General features: G+C 43.0%; 1 protein-coding gene across 4 annotated transcripts; it reads right to left on the bottom strand.

Annotated features, from left to right (window-relative positions):
* Positions 1–414: 414 nt before the first annotated feature.
* LOC308309533 (urea transporter 1-like) lies at positions 415–8016 on the bottom strand. Of its 4 annotated transcripts, XM_080755423.1 has the most exons (10): positions 7814–8016; positions 6037–6194; positions 5445–5637; positions 5174–5302; positions 4659–4788; positions 4214–4282; positions 3480–3627; positions 2514–2648; positions 1872–1921; positions 415–1284 (listed from the first exon to the last, which is right to left on the bottom strand). In XM_080755423.1, exons 2-10 carry the CDS (start codon positions 6146–6148, stop codon positions 1033–1035), a joined length of 1218 nt encoding a protein of 405 aa, XP_080611549.1. In that variant the 5' UTR covers positions 6149–6194; positions 7814–8016; the 3' UTR covers positions 415–1032. The 4 variants fall into 4 exon arrangements, with proteins under 4 accessions (XP_080611549.1, XP_080611551.1, XP_080611550.1 ...); XM_080755425.1 differs by lacking the exon at positions 2514–2648; XM_080755424.1 differs by lacking the exon at positions 4214–4282.
* Positions 8017–23231: the final 15215 nt, after the last annotated feature.

Below are 23231 nucleotides of genomic sequence, written 5' to 3'. Positions count from 1 at the left end.
CATTCCTTGCTCATTTTATATCTGGGATACACACGACTTTGTCAGCCTTGTGTCTTTGACATGTTTTTAAATAACAATGTTACAACTTACATGTTATACTAAAACCTGTTTTCCCTCTTTTCCTTTGATGGAAATCCTGTGTGGGGAATTGGGGATCTCTAGATGGTGCATTTATATAGCGCCTTTATCCAAGGCGCTTTACATAGATTGTGCATTACATTACACCCATTCACACACATTCATACACTGATGGTGGCGGAAACCATGCAAGGCACCAACCAGCACATCAGGAGCAATTTGGGGTTCAGTGTCTTGCTCCAGGACACTTCAACACTAACTCTGGGGGAGCCCACAGGGTTCGAACTGGCGACCTTGCGAACATTCAGCGAAAAATTGTGACATGTGAGACTTCATATGGTTACATTTAAGGCTACAAGCAAACTTACTGTATACCAAAGGCAGCACTTTTAATTTCCCTTAGCAGTGCTGCCCTCTGCTGTCAACATTTACAACAATTATTCTGGGACATGGAAATGCACTATAATACGGTATAAAGGAGAACTCAAAGCAATAGATATTAATAGTATAAATGAAATTGCTGGGATATATTGCAAACGGGCACAGCTGCCCTACTCAACTGCTATACGTGCACGTGGTGTTTGATTTGGCCGAGCGACACCAATTAACCAATTTTAGCTTCAAACTTATAGGACATATATAACTCAGATGTTTCAATAACTTGATTGGAGTCTGTTTATGCCAAATACATTTGATTTGACATAACTTAAAAAGTCCATGGATGCTGTTGCCGATGCCGTCCGTTTCTATTTGCCAAAGAAGCTTGCAATTTACAATGGGAAAGAGAATGTATATAGGCAAGACATCGTCGCATGTTGGGTGGTCTAGAATAGACCAGGGGTGTCTGGTGGCAGAAGGGAGGGGAGGGACATTAAGTTGACAAGAGTCAGAGGTAAGTTGCGCAAGTTGACAAGCTCGACAGAGTGCATTTCTATAGTTTCTTTTAATGCTACATTAACACATTTCGCTGCAGGGGACCTCTGGAGTCCCTTCAAGGACCCCACTTTGAGAACCACTTCCGTAGACCTGCTGAGGACCTTTTTTAGACCTCTCGGAGTCTCTCAGTTCTCTGAAGTACCGCAGGTTCTTCTCGGGGTAGGAGACCACCGACAGGGGCAGTCTGCGGAGGGCCGGTGTTTCAGGAGAGAGGAGGAGGAAGATGAGAGTTGACAGGCAGAAAGGCCAGGTGCATGCTGGCAACGCCACCTGAAACAAGAGGAACGTGCTGAAGCATTGCGGGGGATATGTGAGCGGTCACATGAGGCTGATCTGAATTGATTTAGGACAGCGATTCCCAACCTGTGGGCCGGGGACCACTAATTGGGCCGTGAGGATATTGCAAGTGGGCCCCCCAGTTACTTGGAAAAACATGTTTTAATGATTATATGAGGCAAAAGTATTTTTTCTTTAAAACCTTTGATCATTAAAGGTAGAGTAAGTGATTTCACTTAATTCAAATATCACTATTTTTGTTTTGTTTTGTTGTGATAATCCTCTCTACTATAGAGTGTGCTGACCATATAAGGAGTTCCTCCCTGTCCCCAGTTAACCCCTGAGGGTCAAAAAACCTTAGATTTCGTTTTTGACTCTCTATCCTGATTGGACGAAGGCTTAGGTCCCACAGCCAAAAACGAAACCTAAGGTTTTTTGAGTGAAATCACTTACTCTACCTTTAAAATAAACATGCTAGAAAATGCAAGTGGCCCACCGCAAACACTTTCAAGATTTCCAAGTTGGCCCTGGTCCCGAAAAGGTTGGGAATCGTTGATTTAGGAAGAAAGGTCCTTACTTACAGTGGACATGAGATTTGAAATAGCTGCAGTCATATAAGCACAGAAGAAAGCTGTAAAGAATCATATTTGTTTTGTTAATAAAATAAGAATCACTAAAGGAACAGTTCAACCATTTTTCAACCAATGCTCATTTATAAGGCACAATAGTCTCTGCATCTCAGAGGTCGGCTGTGAACAATTCATAGCCACAAATGACGTCTGCGGGGAGACCAAGCTAACTGAAACTACAGCCTCTCTTTTCCTGGAAAGTTAATAGCGCAAGAAAATACATTAGAAGCCATTCTTGCATAAATAAACCAAAACAAAAGTAATGAGCTTGTAGATCTGCTATTTTTCAACAGCTAAATTATAACAATGTTTAAAACACCAAAAAGGGGTTCCCGCCCCCAAAATGGGTTAAATCGCCTTCTGCGATTCTGACCAATCCATTTTCAGTGGAAACACTCTGAACCGGTTCAAAATATGTCAGGAAAAAAAAAATAACAGAACCGGTTCAATCCTGGTGGAAAAGGGGACCAGTGAGACACAGTTAATTAGAAAGTACTCTGCCCTATAGTGAGCATTAGAGGTTCATATATGAAGACAATGTTGAACAATGGTCAAATGTTTTCTTTCAATATATTTATTCTTCTTCAGTCTTACCACAGGTTAGAGCCAGTAAGTGTGCCTGCCATGTCAAAGCATAAAACATCCCTCCGATGGCAGCACAGGACAAAGCGCTGTTATATCCCCACAGCCCTGAGTAAATGTCCTCGTGTGAAGCTGCTAAAGCCAGACCTGCACAAAGCATACGAGCACAAGGTTATGAAATAGCTGTCAAACAGGACAAAACACCCAATGCATTCAGAATGCCCAAATCTGTAGTTCGCCCCCAAAGAATGACTTATTTTCGATTCAACCCCATGAAGCCTTTCTGTTGCATTGCTCACTCTATTGCATTACTGCTATTATTGTAATGAGTTATGCTTTGCTTTACCTTTTTTCTCCATTGCTCTGTAAAGCACTTTGAGCTGCATTTCATGTCATGAATGGTATACAAAAAGCTTTATTATTATTATTATTATTAAATAAGCCAATCAAATCATCACATGCCATGCTACGAACACATTCCGTGCTCAAACACACCTACACACAAAGCTGTGCATAGGAGGGGCTATAGCGCCCCTAAAACTGTTTCCAGAAATATAGCACAATACTGCCATTCAACAAAGTGTGAGTGTTAAGTATAGTGTTAAATATTAAGCCATGATAGTCGTACCCTGGATGTTAACCCATTCTGACCGGGCACCCATTTTGGTGTTATCATCATGTTATGCTTTAGCTATTGAAAAATAGCAGATCTACAAGCTCATAGCGCGCCACCGAGTGGCGCGCTACGAGCTTGTAGGTCTGCTATTTTTGAAAAATCGAAGAAACTACTGACATTTTTTAGAATCTGATCTCAGGTCAGAATGGGTCCATCAGACCAGTGTGTGTCCAGTGGAAACCTCGTATGAATCTGATCTCAGGTCAGAATGGGTTAACATCCGAACCGCAGCTTTTACAGGCATATATTTAATTAACATTATAGTATTTGTATAAATGAAGCTGCAGCCACAGGATTGTTACCAGATAATACTCCAACGGCAGAGCCCAGCATGGCATGAAGAAAGATGGTTGGCGAGGCGATCAGCAGAGCCAGCAGGAACACACCTGCAGACCAGGGGTTGTCACATCCGTACACCTGACTGACCCCTACGGGCACCGCCAGGAACAGCTGCGAACAATTAAGGCATCAGTGAGATCACGGCTTCTCCTAATTCAATTCCATAGATTCCCCAGTGTTTAACCCATTCTGAACGGGAACCCATTTTGGTGTTGGCATCATGTTATGCTTTAGCTATTGAAAAATAGCAGATCTACAAGCTCATAGCGCGCCACCGAGTGGCGCGCTACGAGCTTGTAGGTCTGCTATTTTTGAAAAATCGAAGAACGACTGACATTTTTAAAAACTGATCTCAGGTCAGAATGCGGTTAATCAGACCAGTGTGTGTCCAGTGGAAACCTCGTATGAATCTGATCTCAGGTCAGAATGGGTTAAAGCTGCAATCCATAATGTTATCCTTATGTTAAGCCCTCTCCAGGCTCATTGGTACTTGGTCTTCTCTTTTTGCCCCTCTTTATCAAACCTCTTTGGTAGAGGTTTTTTTTGCCCTTTCTCATGTATTGTTCTCATCCTTCAGTTGAAGCACCGGTGCAATGTTGCTGAGAGGGCGGCCCCCTCCGCTATGTGAAGCTGCCCCTACCTCTGCCATCAGCCCAGATGTTATCTGGGCTGTACTGATGGCATTTATGTCACATACCTGAGAGACATCAAGTCCTTCCATGGTGCCGTTGTGATCATGCCAAGGGGGCGACTTTGTGACGAATGGCTGAAAGATCAGATGCAGCATGAGTTGCGTGCATGTGTGCATGTGCAATTATTGATTTGTGTTCATATCTGTGTACTGTGAGTTTTGTCTGTGTATCTGAAGGAACTTATGGGTAGTCTTACTATACCTGACTGACGTAAAATAACATTGTTTTTTTAATCAAACTTAATCAGACTTCATTGGAGACTAATATTTTAGGGGAAATAATAATTATTTAAAAAAGAAAAAAAAATATATATTTTACATAACAAAGCGGAAGCATGTCATTTGGTGTTTTCACACAATGTCATACAGTACCATCAATGCATATATGCACGCAAGCTGTGCGTTTATGTGCACGCACGCATGCATGCGTTTCCGACTGTAACAGCTATACCCCAGGAAAGTAGGGATGGTTGTGTCCTGTGGCTGCTAGATGAAGACATAGCAGAATGTTAAAGGGCAGGGTGAACACCGGGACGTCCCATTTGCTGGCGATCGAGGACAAGGCACGGGAGACCACTGGACTGCAAAAAAGCACAAAAACAGGAAGCAGGATATGGATTAGTGATTGGGTGGAAAAAACAAACCATTGTGCAAACCTCTGGTGCAATGAAATTAAGAGCCGACGTGTGTTTGTTTGTCTTTGTCATGTATGGGGATCAAGCTGCATTGAGAACAAAGATGTAGGTGTGCATCTACACGTTTATCGTTTACTCTCAGCCTTAACCCATTAAGACCTGAGGCAGATTCTACCAAATGCCTTATCAGTCATTTTCGCATTTTATTTCTGAATAATTTCCAAAATAGCAGACACAATTCTCAGCGAGACCTTGACCATGATCTGTCGACTGGACTTCAATGTAAAATAGCCTCTACTGTAGCTGATGGACACCTGAAGAGCTCACTTACCATAACATGGACATGAACATATTTGGCAGTAAAAGCCACCAGTACCAATCTCCCTTGGCAGAGAAAACGGCCATCAGCATTCCAACCAGGGTTCCATTGTAGCCATATAAACCAGCCAATATGGCCCCCCTGCGATGATACGACAGAAATAGCCAATACCGTATGGTTAGAAAATGCCATTGCTTGTTTTCAATCTTATGCTCATTGTAAGATAGATAGCACCAACTCCGTCTACTCGCTCTGCGTCTCAGCACTTGGTACACTTGGTTACCTATCATGTCCTAGCAGCACTACAGCAGACATGGTGGAGACGAGGGTCCCCAGCAGGCCGTTCAGACCCCACCAGGGGTTCTGCAGAAACAGACCAACTGTGATAAGGAATCCACTGAGAGGGTTGTTGACGAACATGACCTGAGCAACTCCCCGGAAAACACAGTCCACCAACTGGAGCATCACAGACTGTCCTGGAGAAGAATGATGCGATACCATGAATCAAAATCTGTGTCAATGCTATAGTTAATTTACGAAGGTTTATTGCCACCATATTATTATTCAAATAACACAAGCATTGTTTAGTTCCTATTCTTTCTTATTCGTTTTTTTTTTTTTTTAAACACATCTGGAAAGCTGGGCATAGGAGAGGCTATAGTGCCCCTCAAAAATAAAATGCCACTCAATATTATTGCAGATTTTGTGAATAGCCTGTCATTACAAATTCAGAATTTTCAAAGATAGTGTATAAAAGTATAAAAAAGTGATTAACTGGTAAATACCACTCCTACCGTATATTTTAGGGGACAGGTTTGTGAATTGAACACACCGTAGTTAAACAGTGGAATAAACACAAATAGATCATCACTTACGTTGAATCCATTTTCCATACTCGTGCATGTCTCCAGTACAAAGGCACATGGCTCTGAAGAGACTGGAGCTAACTTGAAGTTCCTCATTTGAAGGCTGTGCGATACGTTCCATGTCTTATGTCAATGCAGGCTTTTTATCCATGGATGGCTGCTTTGGTCTGCATAATAGAGATGTATCAAATTATATATTTTTTTACATTTGTATTAGAGCCCGACCGATAATCGTCCGGCCGATATATCGGCCGCCGATATGACCATATATGGGCCTGGCCGATTGGATCGTATCGGTGAATTTCTCGCAGATATACGCGATATGAATTAAAGCATGTTGCTGGTGAAATAGACTACTACTGGTGCAGTGATATGTTTTGCCCAGCAGCTCACTTGACTGAATAAGTTGAAAAAAAGTCTTGAATAAAGACATTGGTTTAAGAAAGCAGCTGTCCTTACTACTGTCACTGTGTCTGTACCATTGCATAATCATATCGGCACAACATCTTTGCACAATTCACACAGAAAAAAGGTCTATTTTCATTCCAGCAAAAAAAATCACTATCGGTGGCAAATCGGCTATCGGTGATTGTCCCCCTCTATCTTATCGGTTATCGGATCGGTCGGGCTCTAATTTGTATACATTGGTCCAAATTCACAACGGCGCTTACGCTCATAACATTGCGTGACGTGGGCGGAAAGGCATTTACGTGGATTTCCCACATTCATTTGGAATTCATGGAAATGGCCGTGAACTTGACGGAAACTCCGTCAAATCCTACGGGACCTCTGTAGGTGGCGGACGAATCTACGCAAGCGTTCAGAAGCCTTTAGTCTTCATGCTGAATCAATAAATAGTTCCCAAATCGCAGATAAAATATGTAGGCATGTGTCCCTAACATTGTTCAGCACATAACAAAATTGCCTATATATAAAAAGCAGAGCTTTTTATATAGGTCCAGAACCGCCACAAAAGGCTCTGGTTAAGCTCTGCCAGCGGACCTAATAAGTCCCCAGACCTGTAGAATTCCCAGCATCTGCTCCAGCCAATTGATTGCCATGGCAACCCCACATCTGCCATTAGCCCATTTTGGGGCGGGAACCCTTTTTGGTGTTTCAGGCATTATGTTATACTTTAGCTGTTGGAAGATAGCAGATCTACAAGCTCATAGCGAGTGGCGCGCTGCGAGCTTGTAGGTCTGCTATTTTTGAAAAATCGTGAAAATGTGTCAAAAGATCTTTGAATATATATATTCTTTCAGAGTGAACGTTTTTAACTCAAATCTTTGTTTCTGGGAGGTCACTGGAACAACATATTTTCAGATGGGGGTCGGCAGGCATACATACATACATTTTTGGGGGTTCTTGACATGATACTGTTTGAGAACCACTGATATAGAAACAGGGTTTTTCAGAAAATAATAGAATTGTTCCCAGGTCAAAATGGGTTAATCGTTTCTTAACCAGTCCACTTCTCACAGTCAGTTTGCACTCTTCAGACATTCTCCACAGCCCATTATAATTTGGAATATTGTAAACTGTCTACATTTTAGACAGTTTTACAATATACCAACTAAACTATGTCAAGATTGTTTCATACATAGCAAGGGGAGTTAAATGTATATTACACATAACACATAAGCACATAAGCATGACAATAAACAAGGTGCTGCCTGCTAAAGCATATACAGTATAACTTTCCACCAATTGTCTCTGATTTGGTTATGACATTGGATTTCAATAACCATATGTAATAATAGTCTACGTTTAATCAACCGTACTGTACCTTTGAAATATGATCCAGGAAAGAATGTTTCCCTCAGTCGATGAATAGTCCTCGGCAATATTTTTGAACAGGCTATACAATCCACTTCCCGATCCACCCTCCCCTATCACAGAGTTCCTTAAAGAAACAATTCACTACTTCCCTTTAAACACAGACAATGTCGAGGAATTCTGGATGAAGTAGTAATTGTTGAGGCAAACAAAGTCAGGGACACTTCTAATCATAAAATAGAGGTTTATGCATGAGCTCATGGAGAGATTACACATTCAGGGTGGAGCTATACAGCAGTTCTCGGGGGGGAAAGCAGGGAGAGAACCTAGTTATAGATTATAAAGATAAGAGAGGAAGCCGTACCCTAAACAGCTTTTCTCCTTAAAGTTAGATTAGACAATTTGGTCGTTACTCGTTATGCCAATGGCGCCAGTGAGGAGCTCCCACTGGCGAGGACGTAGAGCCTTCATCCTACTCTACACGCCCTATACCTACACGTTCCACCCCAGTCCGTATAGGATTACATCCAATGACCAATATCCAGACTGTCCTCTAGTTTTTTGTATTGCTCACCTGAAATCCAGTGTAGAAGCTCAAAAGCTTATAGCATCGTTCTGGAATCTTTGAAGACCAACGCCTTAAGCAATTTGTTTTCCTGCATGGGTGAGGCGCTTAATCTCCTGCTGTGCTGCGTCCAGCTGCTCTTGTAGACGTGGCAGAGGCAACTGAGAGAGTAGTCGTGGTCAGGATGGGGTCCCGGCTGAACATAGATGCCTTGATGCTACAGGAGACAAATCAGACAACATGAACTCTATATTATGTTCTTTTCTTACAACATGAACGTGGCATCTTTTAGCAAAAGAACAGATCAGGAGGTTAAAATTGCATTTTTTGATGCACCCTACTGTGCACTCAAGACACGCTCCATATATGGCCAGTACAGAATTCATTCCATATGTTGATCTGACCCCCGCCCCATGCCCCCAATTATCGTAATAACACTAGTCCTCCATACCATCGGGGATATGAGCCCAAAGTATTTGTACAGTACAATTATGTCTCGTCCTCTTTTGTGTAACTTTGACCAGGAAATGAGGATGGTGTGAGTAGCGTGTGTTTGACAATATTAATGATACTTAAACTGTTTGACTGTTTGAAAGGAATAAAAGTATGTTTGACCAACCAATTGTCTCTGTCCCATTTATGAAATGAAATGAATGAATATGCATATAAAACTGTAGAACAAGTCGAGATCAACTGATCGCTAACTTAGCCGGCATAGTTACAGTAGCAAACTGTTTGATAATGACTGAATACTACACGTGGGAATGAAATGAGGTTATGAATGATAAACAGAAAACGAAAAACAATTAAACATGTGTGGCTCAAGAGGAAAAGTGAGAAAGCAGTCTGTCTTTATCACACTTCCAGTCACTAGTTTAAAGTCTCATTTCTCATGTCATATTCTTTTTGGAAAATTGGAGCCCCCCCCCCCCCGCTCGAGTCAAATGTGGATCCTGTTTTGTATCTCATCTCCTGTTTTGTGTGCATCTCACACACAAAACCAGTAATTACAGTTTACTGGTCTTCATGTGTGCTGCGGCTGCCCCTATACACAGCTTGGAATCACTTGCAGACAGATCTGCTGCAGCTTAACCCATTTGGACCTGAGGACAATTCTACAAATGTCTTCTGAATCATAACAGTTTTCTGAAAAACGCATGTTTCTATGTCAGTCGTTTAAAAAAGCAGGTGGCTTGCGCACATCCAGTTCCTGGCTGGTGAAGAAAGTAGTCCGCACACAGGCTTGCTCCAAAAGGTGTTTTATTTTATTTAAAACACCATAAGTTTTAAGACACGACGTTTCGGCCGCGAATGTCCTTTATCAGTTGATAGTAGTTAGTATGCGACAACCTCCCTTTTATCTAAGTCGTCACGTCACCTGACTGATGTGGACTGGGTAGGTAATTTACAAACACCAATGAGTGACATGACAATAAATGACAATACATATGAATAACCACCACAGCAAGAAAGTTTACAATAGTACAACAGTTTCAAAACAAAAAACAGTTCCAAGAAAACTTGCTGGTTTTTAGCTTGTCAGAGCTGTCAGAGCCGTTTATATTTTATAAATATTTTAAATACATTTGAGATTTTGCCATTTTTTTGTTTTTAAGATTTTAGATTAAAAAAAAAAAAGCTTTTGGTACCAAAAGTAGTTTACCGTTTGGGCAATCTGTGTTAATGAGAACAATATCGACATGTAAGGGCTCCGATCAAAGATAAATGAAGGCTCACACATTGAAGATTCAACATCACTCAATGACATTGGCCAGTGAAGCCATCAAGACAAATTTAAGTGGATGAACAGTTATACGTGCATCTCAAAAGAGGCAAAATACTGTAGAACAGCAAAATAAAATAAAGGGTCAACACATACAGTCCAGTTCACACAGGGGAATCTGATTGCTGAGCCCTTGCTCACTTTTACAGGGTTTACAGGAAGGCAGATAACTCATAGTCCTCATTTAGTCATTTATTTGGAGGGTGTATAGGTCCAATAAGCCTCTCCGGGGTAGCTGCACCCTCTCTATGCCCACATATCGGAGCGATGCCACGGCATGGCCCCTATTTTATTAACCCATTCTGACCTGAGATCAGATTCTAAACATTCAGACGTGTCAACATGATAGAACCAATATTAACCTATTCTGACCTGAGATCAGATTCTAAAAATGTCAGTCGTTCTTCGATTTTTCAAAAATAGCAGACCTACAAGCTCGTAGCGCGCCACTCGGTGGCGCGCTATGAGCTTGTAGATCTGGTATTTTTCAATAGCTAAAGCATAACATAATGCTAACACCAAAAGGGGTTCCCGGCCAGAATGGGTTAAAGTATTGGGCTACTGGGCTTCTGGGATTGGCGTTTCTGATGTTGGATCTAAGTTCACTAAATACGTGTTGAGAGGCCACACGGGCACGCTAACATGTTTGTAGTTGAGCACGTAATTGTTCCTCTGATTTTAATGGCCTTTGCCTGTGTGTGGATGGTTGAACGTGTCACATCTCTGGTGGTGAAGTTACACTGTGCCCAGGATCCACATTTGAAATTACCTATGAAAGTACGAGGTGTTTGGGGGTTATGATCAGATCTCACCAGCGTCGATCTGATGTTTGGTGCCCTTTTGTATATGCTATCTGTGGTGGTCCTTCGTAGGCTGATTTAAAGGCGTTGTCACATTGGATAATGTGCCAATGTTTATTTAGGATGTTATTAATGTCCTTTCCCTGTGGCGAGTAAGTCAAGAAGCACTTGGGTCTTTTTTCATTTGTGGTTTGTTTTTGGTGTTTGTGCTGAGACACTCTGTCTGAGAGATAACCTTGTCTTTAGCGTTGACACTGTTCCTCACATAGGCTTCCTCTGTGCTGCATATTCGCCGCACTCTGTTGACCTGACTGATAGGCAGGCTCCTTTTCAGGGCTGTGGGGTGATAAGAGTCACAACGGGAGGAGAGTATTACGATCAGTTGGTTTGCAATATAGGTTGGTGGTGAGCGTGTTGCCAACTTTGACTACCTTGATATCTAAGAAATTAGACTCACATTTGTCTGCGTTTCACCGAGATGCTCATTGCGGCTGTTGAGGTAGCCATGGAAGTTGGGCGAGGTCCTCTTTTGTGCCTGAGAACACAATAAAGCGTTTGTAGAACTTGACTAGTTTGTGGAATGGATTTTCCGGGTTCAATATGAACTTGTTTTCAAATAGTCCCATGTATATGTTGGCTAACTGTGGGGCCATTTTGCTGCCCATCGCACGTACAGCCCACCCTCTGTAGATAAAAGGTGTCTTTAAATAGGAAGTAGCGGTGTTGCAAAACCAAAGCTGTCAGATCGAGGATACAATTGTCCATTTTCAAATGTAAACAATAGATATGATGCTTGAATCCTTGACACAAATACCCATGTTTATGATACATAGATGCTTATATTTCTAGAGAGTGACCGCATAGATGGGACGGTAACGGTTGTTATTTATTTTCTTTATATACGGTACTTTATTGTCCAATATTACTGTGTGTGGGTGTGCATGTGTGAGAGTATGTGAGAGTGTAAATGTTCCATTTCATTATGTGTGATCTCCCGCAATTATAGCATTTATCTAATATTTTATTTTTTATTTCTCCTGAGTTGGCAACACATAATGTAATGTTCAATTGTTTGTCTTTTTGCTTTCTGTATGTCCTTGTCTATTTCTGTTCATGAAAAATGAATAAAATTTAAGTTGAAAAAAAAAAGGTGACTATAGGTCATTCTCACTTATTATAGCATTTATCTACTATTTATTTTTTTTATTTTTCCTGAGTTGGCAACACATAAGGTCATTACACACTGGCGAATTGGCGACGCGATATATTCGTGCGAATAATTCGCATTTAAAAAAACCCAATTGAAGTCCATGCAAGCTTCCACATCAGTGGCGAATGTGCGAAAATGCGACCGTTTTCGCTCTTTATTTGTTCGCTCTGGTGTCGTATTTTGCAGAGATTCGCAGGCGAACTGCAACATGCAATATTTCGCATTTTCAGATCGCTTATTTGCATCGCGTCGCTAATTCGCCAGTGTGTAATGACCTATACTGTAATGTTCAATTGTTTGTCTTTTTGCTTTCTGTATATGTCCTTGTTTCTGGAGGAAATCACCGGAGTCCCGGATGTATGAGTGTAGTCCGGCAACGCTGGGTTTGAGATGGTGGTCTACAAAAGAAGATATGTTTTCAGTCAGTGATCGAATGCATGAAACTATGGGTCGGCCTTTGGGGTTCTGTAAGGACTTAGGTAATGTGTAAAACACTGGGATTCGGGGGTGCATTACCTTCATGAAATCGTGCTCGTTTTTGCTGAGGTCTCCCTTATCCAGCAGTTCTTAGTAGTTTGCCATGGATGGTCTTCTTGAACTCTGTGGAGGGATTTCTTTGTCAGTTTTTGGTAGAAATCAGAGTCCTGTAATTGTCTCTCAATCTCTCCCTCATAATTCTGAACAGTTTGTAAAACTATGGCTCCCCCTTTATCCGTGGGTTTAATGATGATTGTGGTGGCATTTCTTTTTTATCCTTAAGGGCCTCTCTTTCAGCTTTTGTCATATTGTTGTGGATTCTCTGTTCTTGGCTCTTGTTGAGAGCTGCATATACGTCTCTTTCCACTAGGCGGCAGTACGTGTCAAGGGACGCATTCCTGCCCTTATAAAGGTATCAATTTGGATTTTTGGACGAAACACATTCTTGGGGGTCGCCACAGTGGGTCGAGTTAGTCTCATCAATGGTATCTCTGTGTCATGTTCACTAGTACGGGTTGGTTCATGCACAGCATTGTTGGGTTTGTTAAAGAACTCTGTCAGCCTGAGTGATCTGAAAAACTTGTATAATATATGAGTTTCAAAACTGTTGCTTGTTTCAAAAGAGAGACCTTTGCATAGTGCTGCAATTTCGATATCTGTGACTGACCTTGTGGATATGTTTATGACCGCGTCTGGCTGCGGGTCAATGGTGGGCAATGCCAGCCTCTTCTTCCTCTTCTCCCTCCTGCACACCTTCCTCGTCGGCGGCGGCACCACCTCTGTGTCCTCTGGCGTTGCCTAAAGAACGTGTGCTGGCGTGGGAATCCAGGGAGGAGTTGGAGGTCCACTCAGTTACAAAACACAAAACAACACAAAACAGGGTCTTGCACTAGACGAGCAGAGTAGCAACAAGATGGAAAAGTTGTTCCGACCGTCAGTATCATTGTCACTATAGGTCAGCAATTCAGCATTAAGATACATTTAATTTGGTTTTCAGCATCGGAGAACGTTTGAAACAAAGAAACATTTAGTTAATCTCATTGATTGTAAGTTCATTGTTTGCATGAGAGTATATTAAGTAATATAGTAAGAAACTACAATGAACAATCCTATTGAAGCCTTATGTCCCATAGGCGACGAAGAGGAGTAAGTAAGTAAGTAAGTAATATTAAGTAATAGTGTATGAATATATAAATAATAAATAAAATGGAGTGAAATGGTCATGGGCATGTACAAGAGGTCGTAATATTAGAAGACAGTGCGCTTTTGAACATATTACAAGATTAAATGGTTCGAATATGCGTTGGTAAAAAGTTCCAATCAGAGGGGGCTTTAAATATGAATGCTTTCTTACCTAATGCATTGGAGACTGTTAAAAAGAGTGCCTCAACTGGTAATTGGTAGTGGATGGTATCACGGTACTAGAAACAGTTTGAGATATTGTGGATAGTTGAAGAGACGGGTGGCAGCCGGAAATTAGACGGCACCCGGGAGCAGTATGGGTTAGCGCCCCAGCCTGTGTCTTCCGTGAGGAAGAAGCCCAACAAACCCACGGTGAGGCCTTTAGGAGGGCCATGCAAGCCTCAAGCGGAGCCTGCGGCGCCACCAAGGGCAAGGTGGAGCCTGCGGAACCGTTGCGGCTTGAGAATCCACCATTCCTGAATGAAGTGCCTGGTGCTGGGAGTCTGGTGCAACGCACAGGGCCTGACCTGGTGAGAGCAGGAGTGGACCTGGTGAGACGTAGGAGGGGACCGGACAGGTGTCAACCCACAGAGCCTAGTCCTTCCATGTGCCAGAATGGTACCTCCCAGTCCCGGCAGAGTAGTTCAGGAGGAACGGATTGTGTGGCCTTGGTTTTTCCCTAATGGGACTTATCGAGGGTAGCTACTGGGACGTAAGTCGGGACTTGATCACTCCCGGCTGGGTCACCTGAGTGAGGGGTATGATGTTGCGAGACCCGAAACCCCGATGACCTTGGGATACATCACTGAGGATACGTCCCAGGTGCATCCATTTATGTATGTATTTTGTTATAAGTGTATACATTTCAAAATAAACTGGGTCCAATGACGCTGTCTTCTTATAGTGAGAGGGCAACTCAAGATGTTCATACATAGTACAATGGTGAGTTGTAAAAGGACAACCTAGGATAAATCTGCAAAGTTTGTTGTAAACTATATTGACTGTTCAAATTGGACTTAGATGCGGTTTGATAGCCTACACCCTACACGACATCGGCATAATCAAATATGGGTAAAATACGTTGTGTTTTCTGACAGAGAATAAGAAGCAGTTTCTAGAGCGATAGAGTAGGCCTACACCAATGCTGAAATTAGACACAGGCATAATGAAATATATAACATTTTGCCTTATAGGCCAATGGTTGTATATGGTACCCCAACTTTCAGCAGCTGTCAAAAATTCCCCTAGAGTGGTTGAATATAAACCAATGTGGGATATGTTAGTAGACACCTTTACAAACACAAGAAATGTAGGCCTATTCCCAGATTGTATTATCCCCTGACTACATGTGTAAAACATAGCAGAGCTGCAGATAATGACTTCCTAATTAGGTTCACCTGGCGCACTCCTCCACAGGCTTGTGGAAGGCTGGAAGCTTGGTACGTAACGTTGCTCCCTAGTAAAAAAAAAAGTTGTTCAATCAATCAATAAATCAGCAGGCTACAGTTGATCGATGTTCGAAGTGCTAGGCCACTGAGATTCTGAGAACATCTCTGCACTAAACTTGATAGATCCTTGAGAAGAAGTTGAACGAAGAAGGGATCGTAGCCTACGTGGGACAGTGGGTGGTAACTGGTAAGTGAACATGCTGGCTCTGGTAGCTAAGTTATAGCCCCGCTCGGAACCCTATACGTACAGTTTGTTTACAAAGTGTAGTGTAAACAAACTACGTAGTGTAACGAGCGGGGCTATAGCTAGTAGGCTAGGTCCAACTGTTACTAAGTTATGAAAACGTGTAGCTTTTACCTCACCATCTTTCGCTTTTACCTTGCTAGATTGGGATGGGTTTTTTTACGTGGTGATGGAGGTGGTGAGGCGGCGATGATAATTGACGACGTCGGATGGTGATGATGATGATGATAGCCTAAATGTCAAATGTGCTGAGTTCAGCTTGCAGTTCAACTTGTACGAAAATAAAAATCCCACCCATGTGAACTGTAAAGTGAAGGGCGCTCTTATCGTCGTATAGACCGATTCCGTAGCGGGTCTCATGGTCGCAGCCTACGTATTTCCTTTAGGCGGAGCCGCGGAAACGATACATCTGCGGTTTCCCCGCACCAAGCTTCTACTACAGTGAATGGAAAAGTGACTGATGTTAGTCTGCTACCTGCTTTTTATTAACACTAACTAACATTACAAAGATGCCCAGAACATCGGGATGAACCTGTGTAGTTTATGGCTGCTCCAACAGTAGTGGCAACATAACAAAAATGTCAAAATATCTACTACGGTGGCTGAGACCAGAGCCATTGAGTAATTGTTGAGACAAAGCAGTGAAAGGTCCTGAAAGATACATAACGTCAATCTTACCCAATCTTTCTGTTTTAGGAACACATGGATCCTGTACTTTATACCTCATACTTTAATGCTTAGTATGAGGTATAAAGTACAGCAGCCTTGTGTTCATAAAACAGAAAGATTGGGTAAGACTGACGTTTGACCTAATTTCAATGGCAAATATTGAGACATGTGATACAAAAGCTGTATAGTGCCCCTCAAAAAAGAAGACAAAAAAATGTAAACTTTAACATAACATCACAGAAGACAAAGGCCCTTCAATCAATGTACGTGATCTGGAATTAAGCTCCATGTACAGGATAGACTGGTGCACAGAAGTTTAACTCTTTCAGCGCCACCTGGTGGTCACCAGTTTAGGCTCTGAGTGCCATTTATATATATAGCCTACTCCCATTATAAAGAAAGAAAGAATTTGTAATTATATTATGCATGTAATGTGTATGTCATCACCTGTACACCAGATTAGAGGAATTATCAAAATATGGATGGAAAAAAAAAAAAAATCTTAAGAATATATATATAATATATTTTTAAGAATTCCCAAGGGAAGATGTCTTGACGCCCGTGGCATCCATTACTTAATAGGCAATTAGACGTCTTGACGTTTATGGCTACTTTGACTTAACTCTTTAGATGTTTCTGCCGTGAGCTGGCACCACTACCAAGACTGGTGTGCGTTTAGCATCCTCCTGCACAGGTCAGGAGTCAGGACATGGTTGGGGTCAGACATGCATACAGGGATACAGGGAGCTGTGTCGCTATTTTAGAATATCCGAAAAACAGAATTGGGCAAAACAAATCAGTTCCTCATTTTGTTGGGGACCCCCTGGAACCCCAGCAAGGAGCGTCACAGTCCCGCCCCCTTTCATGACGACGCCAGGCCCAGGAAATGAATCCCAATGCATTTTTCCCATAGACATTTCAAAACGTATGTATTTAAAGACCTTTTATAAGCTTCGTACGAAGCCAACTCTTGTCGTGACCAATCGTGACAACACTGAACACACACAATATTTTGGACCAAACAAATAATTACAAAGAAGAAAAACAACAAAAACCTGCTGTTTTTTCTACTTTTTAATTCTTTGTTTGACCCGAAAAATTGTGTTTGTTGTCATGATTTGTCACGACAAGAGTTGGCTTTGTCCGCTGCGTAAACGTCTTTAAATAAATACTTTCTGAAAAGTCTGAGGAAAATGAACAGGGATTTATTTCCGGGTCTCTCGAGGGGGCGGGACTGCGACGCTCTATAGAGGGTATGCGTGTGACATCATCATCAAACCAGGAAGCCTACTGAGTGGCAAAAAACTACTTTCTGGCCTTGACAGCAGGGGGGCAGTCAGACAGATATTTTGTGAAGCCACTAAGGAAATGAAAGTTCATATAATGGCCTGTTGTGGCGCTGTCATTGGGCTCAAAAAAACCCATATCCCCATAGAAGTCCATGTATTTGGGCCCAACTTCACCTAGACTTTATTACCTTAATAAACATGGTCATGAATACTTTTTGCTTCCAGTCACTAGTTTAAAGTCTCATTTCTAATGTCATAATATTCTTTTTGGAAAATGATGGTCCCATTTATAAAAAAAATGACCATAAAGTTGCGCATGTTCTGAGGGGCGTGGCTACCGTTACAGTCTATGAACGGGATCCCCCTCCCACTCGAGTCAAAATAAAAACCAATGAAGAAGAAGGGGGGAAGTCCCGCCTCGTTGTCTGGGCCAGCCAATGGGCCAGCTGGGCCCAAACGGATCTAGAAAGATGGCGACTTCCATTGCAAGGACTGACAGGCTTCATTTTACGTTCATGTTAGACCCGCGGAACGCTTTGTCCATATTTTTTACAGTCTATGCTTGACAGCCCCATACATCCAAACAGAAAGTCCTATTTCATTGCATGAAATTACTTTAAACAACATTAAATTCACTTTGTCACTCGATCTGCCATTCACTATATGCATTGATTGATTGATTGATTGATTGAAATCTTTATTAACAGTTTGCAGAATTACAGTACATTTCAAGCACAAACTCAATACAAAGACTGTTAACTGTGAGTGGACGACCCAATTAAGCCTTACACTTGTTTACAACAGGGTCCACATTGTTCAATTCATCAAAACATTTAGAGACAAACAAATAGACACTTCTATGTAGTTAAAGAACAGAACAGGAATTCATCATATAGGAAGCGAAAAGGGAAAAAAATATATATACAGTGAGGGGAACAGGGGGATAAAAGAAAACGAAAGACAGAGTGTAGGGCGCCTGCACACAACACCATGCGTTGATGCCATGTGTGCATATGTGCAGGCACCCAACACCACGTCCATACAAAAACATAGTACAATCCAGACCATAGTACAAAGACAGAGTGTAGGGCGCCTGCACACAACACCATGCGTTGATGCCATGTGTGCATATGTGCAGGCACCCAACACTACGTCCATACAAAAACATAGTACAATCCAGATAAAAATTCAGCTTTTACAGAGGCCAGTTTCGAATTGCAGCCATCCGTAGGTGCCCTTTGAGAGCAGTTTTGAAGGAGCCAAGGGATTCACATGTCTTAATGACTGTTGGTAGGGCGTTCCACATTTTGGTCATTTTTGGCATGTGCATAGTGTTAGAACTATAGAGATGTTAAAGGAGAATTCCATACTAAAAGGCTTTCTTACCTTTCTTTGTAGTTGTTACGTCCCCACCAAAGAGGTCCAGGTGTTATTTTGTGCAAAAGCTCCTTATTGGCTATTTCCCTACCATAAGCCCTAAATGAATTGCATTGAATTGAATGGGAATTGAATGGGGCTATGGCGTGTTGTGCTAATTCGCTTATTTCCATCGCTCAAAATTATAATTTATTTGTATATATCCTCTCTTCATAATGTAAATAATATCCCAAGCGGCACACTTTACTACTTCTTTCGATGGAAATAAGGGAATTAGCATAACACCCCATAGCCCCATTCAATGCAATGCAATTCATTGAGGGCTTATGGTAGGGAAAATAGCCAATAAGGAGTTTTTGCACAAAAAAACACCTGGACCTCTTTGGTGGGGACGTAACAACTACAAAGAAAGGTAATTCTAGCATAGAAATTCTCCTTTAAAAACGTTGAACTCACAAAACACTGGGAATTGTTGATTGTTCACCATAATGAATGAATAAAGTATGGATTCAATTCAATAAAAATAAACAGAACATGCTCATAATTTAAAAAAAAACAATGTCTCAACAGAATTCCGAAGATGCCACGGAAGAAGAGCACTAAAATCCCCGACATGATTCCGGCGAATCCGGCCGTCGAGATCCTGTCCAAAATATCCAAGGTCAGAATGCTGAGCCCGTCTCTCGTTCTCCTCGAGATCCCGGCGGACACCAACACCGACCTCCCGGTGTGGGACGCCGTGCGCTCTCAGCGGGTCGACGTCGAGTGGACCGTCGGCGCGTACAGCATCGGCGTCGTCGTGACGCCAGTTCCCGCCGCGGTCGCGCCGCCCAAGGCGACGAAGACGACAAAACGCGGCCGCCCGAGAAACGGCGACGACGCGCGCGATAATAACAACAACGACACGCCGACGAGTAGCAGCAGCACTCCGGAGAAGCGTTCCGAGTCGACGAGTCGGCCCCGCGTCATCACCCTCCAGCACGTGCCTCTCGCCCCGGGCGCCTCCAACAACAACGTCCTCCTCACCGTCCTGCCCAGTAGCCACGTGGCCCGCTCTCCCGTCAACCCCTTCGCCCCGGTGCCGGTGACCAACAACTCCTTCTTCTGCCCTCTCCCTCTCATCATCTCCCAGCCACCGCCGGCCGCCACCAGTACCCAACGCCGGCGACCCGACTCTCCTCCTCCTGCCAAGAGGCCCCGAGCGTGTGCCTCCAAGTATAAGACGAAGACGAGTTCTTCGTCATCTCCGGCCGGATCGCCGCCACCACCGCCGCCACCCGCCGTCGAGGAGATGACCCACACCAAGCAGCCCCGTGACATCCAGATCTGTGACGAGTTCCTCTTGAATCTGTGCCGCAAGGGGGAGAGCTGTGAGATGCACCACACTCCCTACCCGTTCCACTGGCAGCTGTGGTCCACCCACTGGCCGCTCGCCGGCGGCCAGTGGGTGGACCTGAAGCCCGACGCTCAGCTCTGTCTGGAGAGGCACTACTGTAGTAACACCGTCAAATGTTTCGACGTGGAAGAGATTCTAATCAAGGACGGGTGAGTGATGGGGCTAATTCATACACTTTACGGAGTTCACGCCGTACGGTGCCGTACTATGAATTAGGCTTAACCTCTTTTTTTTTTTTCTTTTTTTTTTAATCCCCATTTTCAAAAATCCTGTTTTTTTTTCTAAGATTTTCGACTCTTCTGCCTATAACAAGTTTACAACATGCATACATTAAAATACTGGGTTTAAAGTGGTTAAGAAAACAGGCCCAGTGAATGGTGACAGTTGTCAAACACGTGAATTAAATTCTCATTGACAATGTGGGCTTTTGACTGGTTTCAAAGGCCTGTTGCTGTAGGTCATGAATCAATCCATGTGTTTATCACGGTTTCAGATGATGAAAATGACCATGTACGGTATATTGTATTAGCAACTCCATGTTCATGTACCTACTCATTCCTGATCAGGATTTGATGGTGTTGATAATGGTAAAGGGGAGCTCCTTTAGTGTAAACTATCTATGGATCTTCACAGGCAATAATGCATGTGTCCTCATCTATCCTGTACACAGTGTTGTTTTTGGCAGCAGATTTTGATTTGAGTTTTAGTCATAGTCTCTTGAATAGTTTTAGTTTACTTTTAGTCACATTTTAGTCACCTGGAATGTTTTAGTGTTTAGTCTAGTTTTAGTCGACTAAATGTCATAAGATTTTTGTCGACTGAATCTACAGTTGATTTAGTCGGAGAAAAAAATGTGTTTTGGCGGGCCTTGATGCGTAATGGCTGATTCTTTCACTTGCTGAAAATAGCCGATCTACAAGCTCAAGCGACGCGTTGTGAGCTTGTAGATCGGCAATTTTTAGCATGCAACCAACTGTAACATGACTTATACTGGACCTCTTGTCCACCGTTCCTGACATTTTAGTCTAGTTTTTCATTTGTTGAAGAAATTGTTAATAACATTTAAGTCGACGTCTTAGTCGATGAAAAACAACACCGATCCTGTGTTCCTTGTATTGTTACAGTTTGCACAGACTGAGCCTGGATCTTGCACTGATGAAGGTCAACAACAAAGTGGGCCAAAAGTATACACATGTGAGACGTCTGTCTAACACCAGTGACCCCGCCAGGAACCCCCACTTCGCCACCAGGTGGCGCATCTACTGCCGCTCCAACAGCGGCACATGGGAGGAATACCCGAAGGTTAGGACTTCTGGTTTTTTTTCTCCTTTTCTCTGTGGTTTAGTTTGACCCTCAAGGCTCATACATAATATAAGTCTGGATTTGTCGGTGGTGGTGGTGAGGTGCCCACCACCGAACTACAACGTGACGTCACTGAGCCGCGGTGAAGAGCAAAACCCAAATAAAATAAAGGCGAAAGACACACAAAAAAAAAAAAACATTTAAAATGATCAGATCTATTACGCTCACAACATGTGATGTCACACTCACAGCACTATATTTGCGTCGTGAGATTGGCTAGCAGATGATGGATGGAGGCCCCGTACACCACCAGGTAAAAAGAGACTATTTGATCTTCATCAGGTCATGTTTTGGGGGGGGGGGTCCTTCACTTGGAAAAGTTAGGGGAAAAAAGGTCAGGTAATAATAATGACTGCATGGCCACTGTGTTGTTTTTGGCAGAACATTTAGATTTTTGTTTTAATCACGGTCTCTTGAATATAGTTTTCAGTTCGTTTTAGTCACATTTTAGTCGCACCTGGAACGTTTTAGTGTTACCTCTACAGTTGATTTCGTCTAAATGTGTTTTGGCGGGCCTCGATGCCGTCGCAATGACTGATTTGACACTTTCTGAAAATAGCCGATCTACAAGCTCACAACGCGGCGCAGCGCAATGCAAGTGTAAAATTACTTATACTGGACCTCTTGTCCACTAGTCCCTTACTAACATTTTAGTCTAGCTTTAGCCACCATAGCTTTAGTTTTCATTTAGTTTCCATTTAGTTTTCGTCAGTGAAAAAAAGGTAGTCGACGGACATTTTTAGTCTTAGTTTTGGTCGACAAAAAAACAACACTGCTGGCCAGGGGGGTGCTTGTAAGATGTCACAGTCAATGCATTTCCATGTTTTATTGTGTCTTAATGTGGCCTATTTAGGAAGTGTCCAAGTTGCTTTTGGGGAAGATGGCTGACAAAGAACCGGAATGCACCGTGCAGATCAACGGCGAAGAATACACGGTGAACTTTGGCGATATGACTCAAACCCGCAACTCAAAGCCAGGATCCATCGCAAGAGTTCTCTGCAGGCCCACCTACCGTTCTCCGGCATCCATGGAGCCACACTTACATAAGTAAGTGTGTGTGTGTGCGTGTGATACTCATCTGTCTTTTCTGGGGGGATTCAATAGATCTTTTATATCACCTTTTTTTATCAAAATTATGTATTATAAACATGTACATAGCAGGGGGGCACGGTGGTAGGTACCCTCACATGTTCTCCCCGTGTCCCCCCTAGGGTAGGTACCCTCACATGTTCTCCCCATGTCCCCTAGGGTAGGTATACCCTCACATGTTCTCCCCGTGTCCCCCCTAGGGTAGGTACCCTCACATCTTCTCCCCATGTCCCCTAGGGTAGGTATACCCTCACATGTTCTCCCCGTGTCCCCCCTAGGGTAGGTACCCTCACATCTTCTCCCCATGTCCCCTAGGGTAGGTATACCCTCACATGTTCTCCCCGTGTCCCCCCTAGGGTAGGTACCCTCACATGTTCTCCCCATGTCCCCCCTAGGGTAGGTACCCTCACATGTTCTCCCCGTGTCCCCCCTAGGGTAGGTACCCTCACATCTTCTCCCCATGTCCCCTAGGGTAGGTATACCCTCACATGTTCTCCCCGTGTCCCCTAGGGTAGGTACCCTCACATGTTCTCCCCG

This window comes from Protomyctophum bolini (genome assembly GCF_963924005.1).
Source record: "Protomyctophum bolini genome assembly, chromosome: 22".
Lineage (NCBI taxonomy): Eukaryota > Metazoa > Chordata > Actinopteri > Myctophiformes > Myctophidae > Protomyctophum > Protomyctophum bolini.
This window is presented reverse-complemented; position numbering and strand designations above follow the sequence as displayed.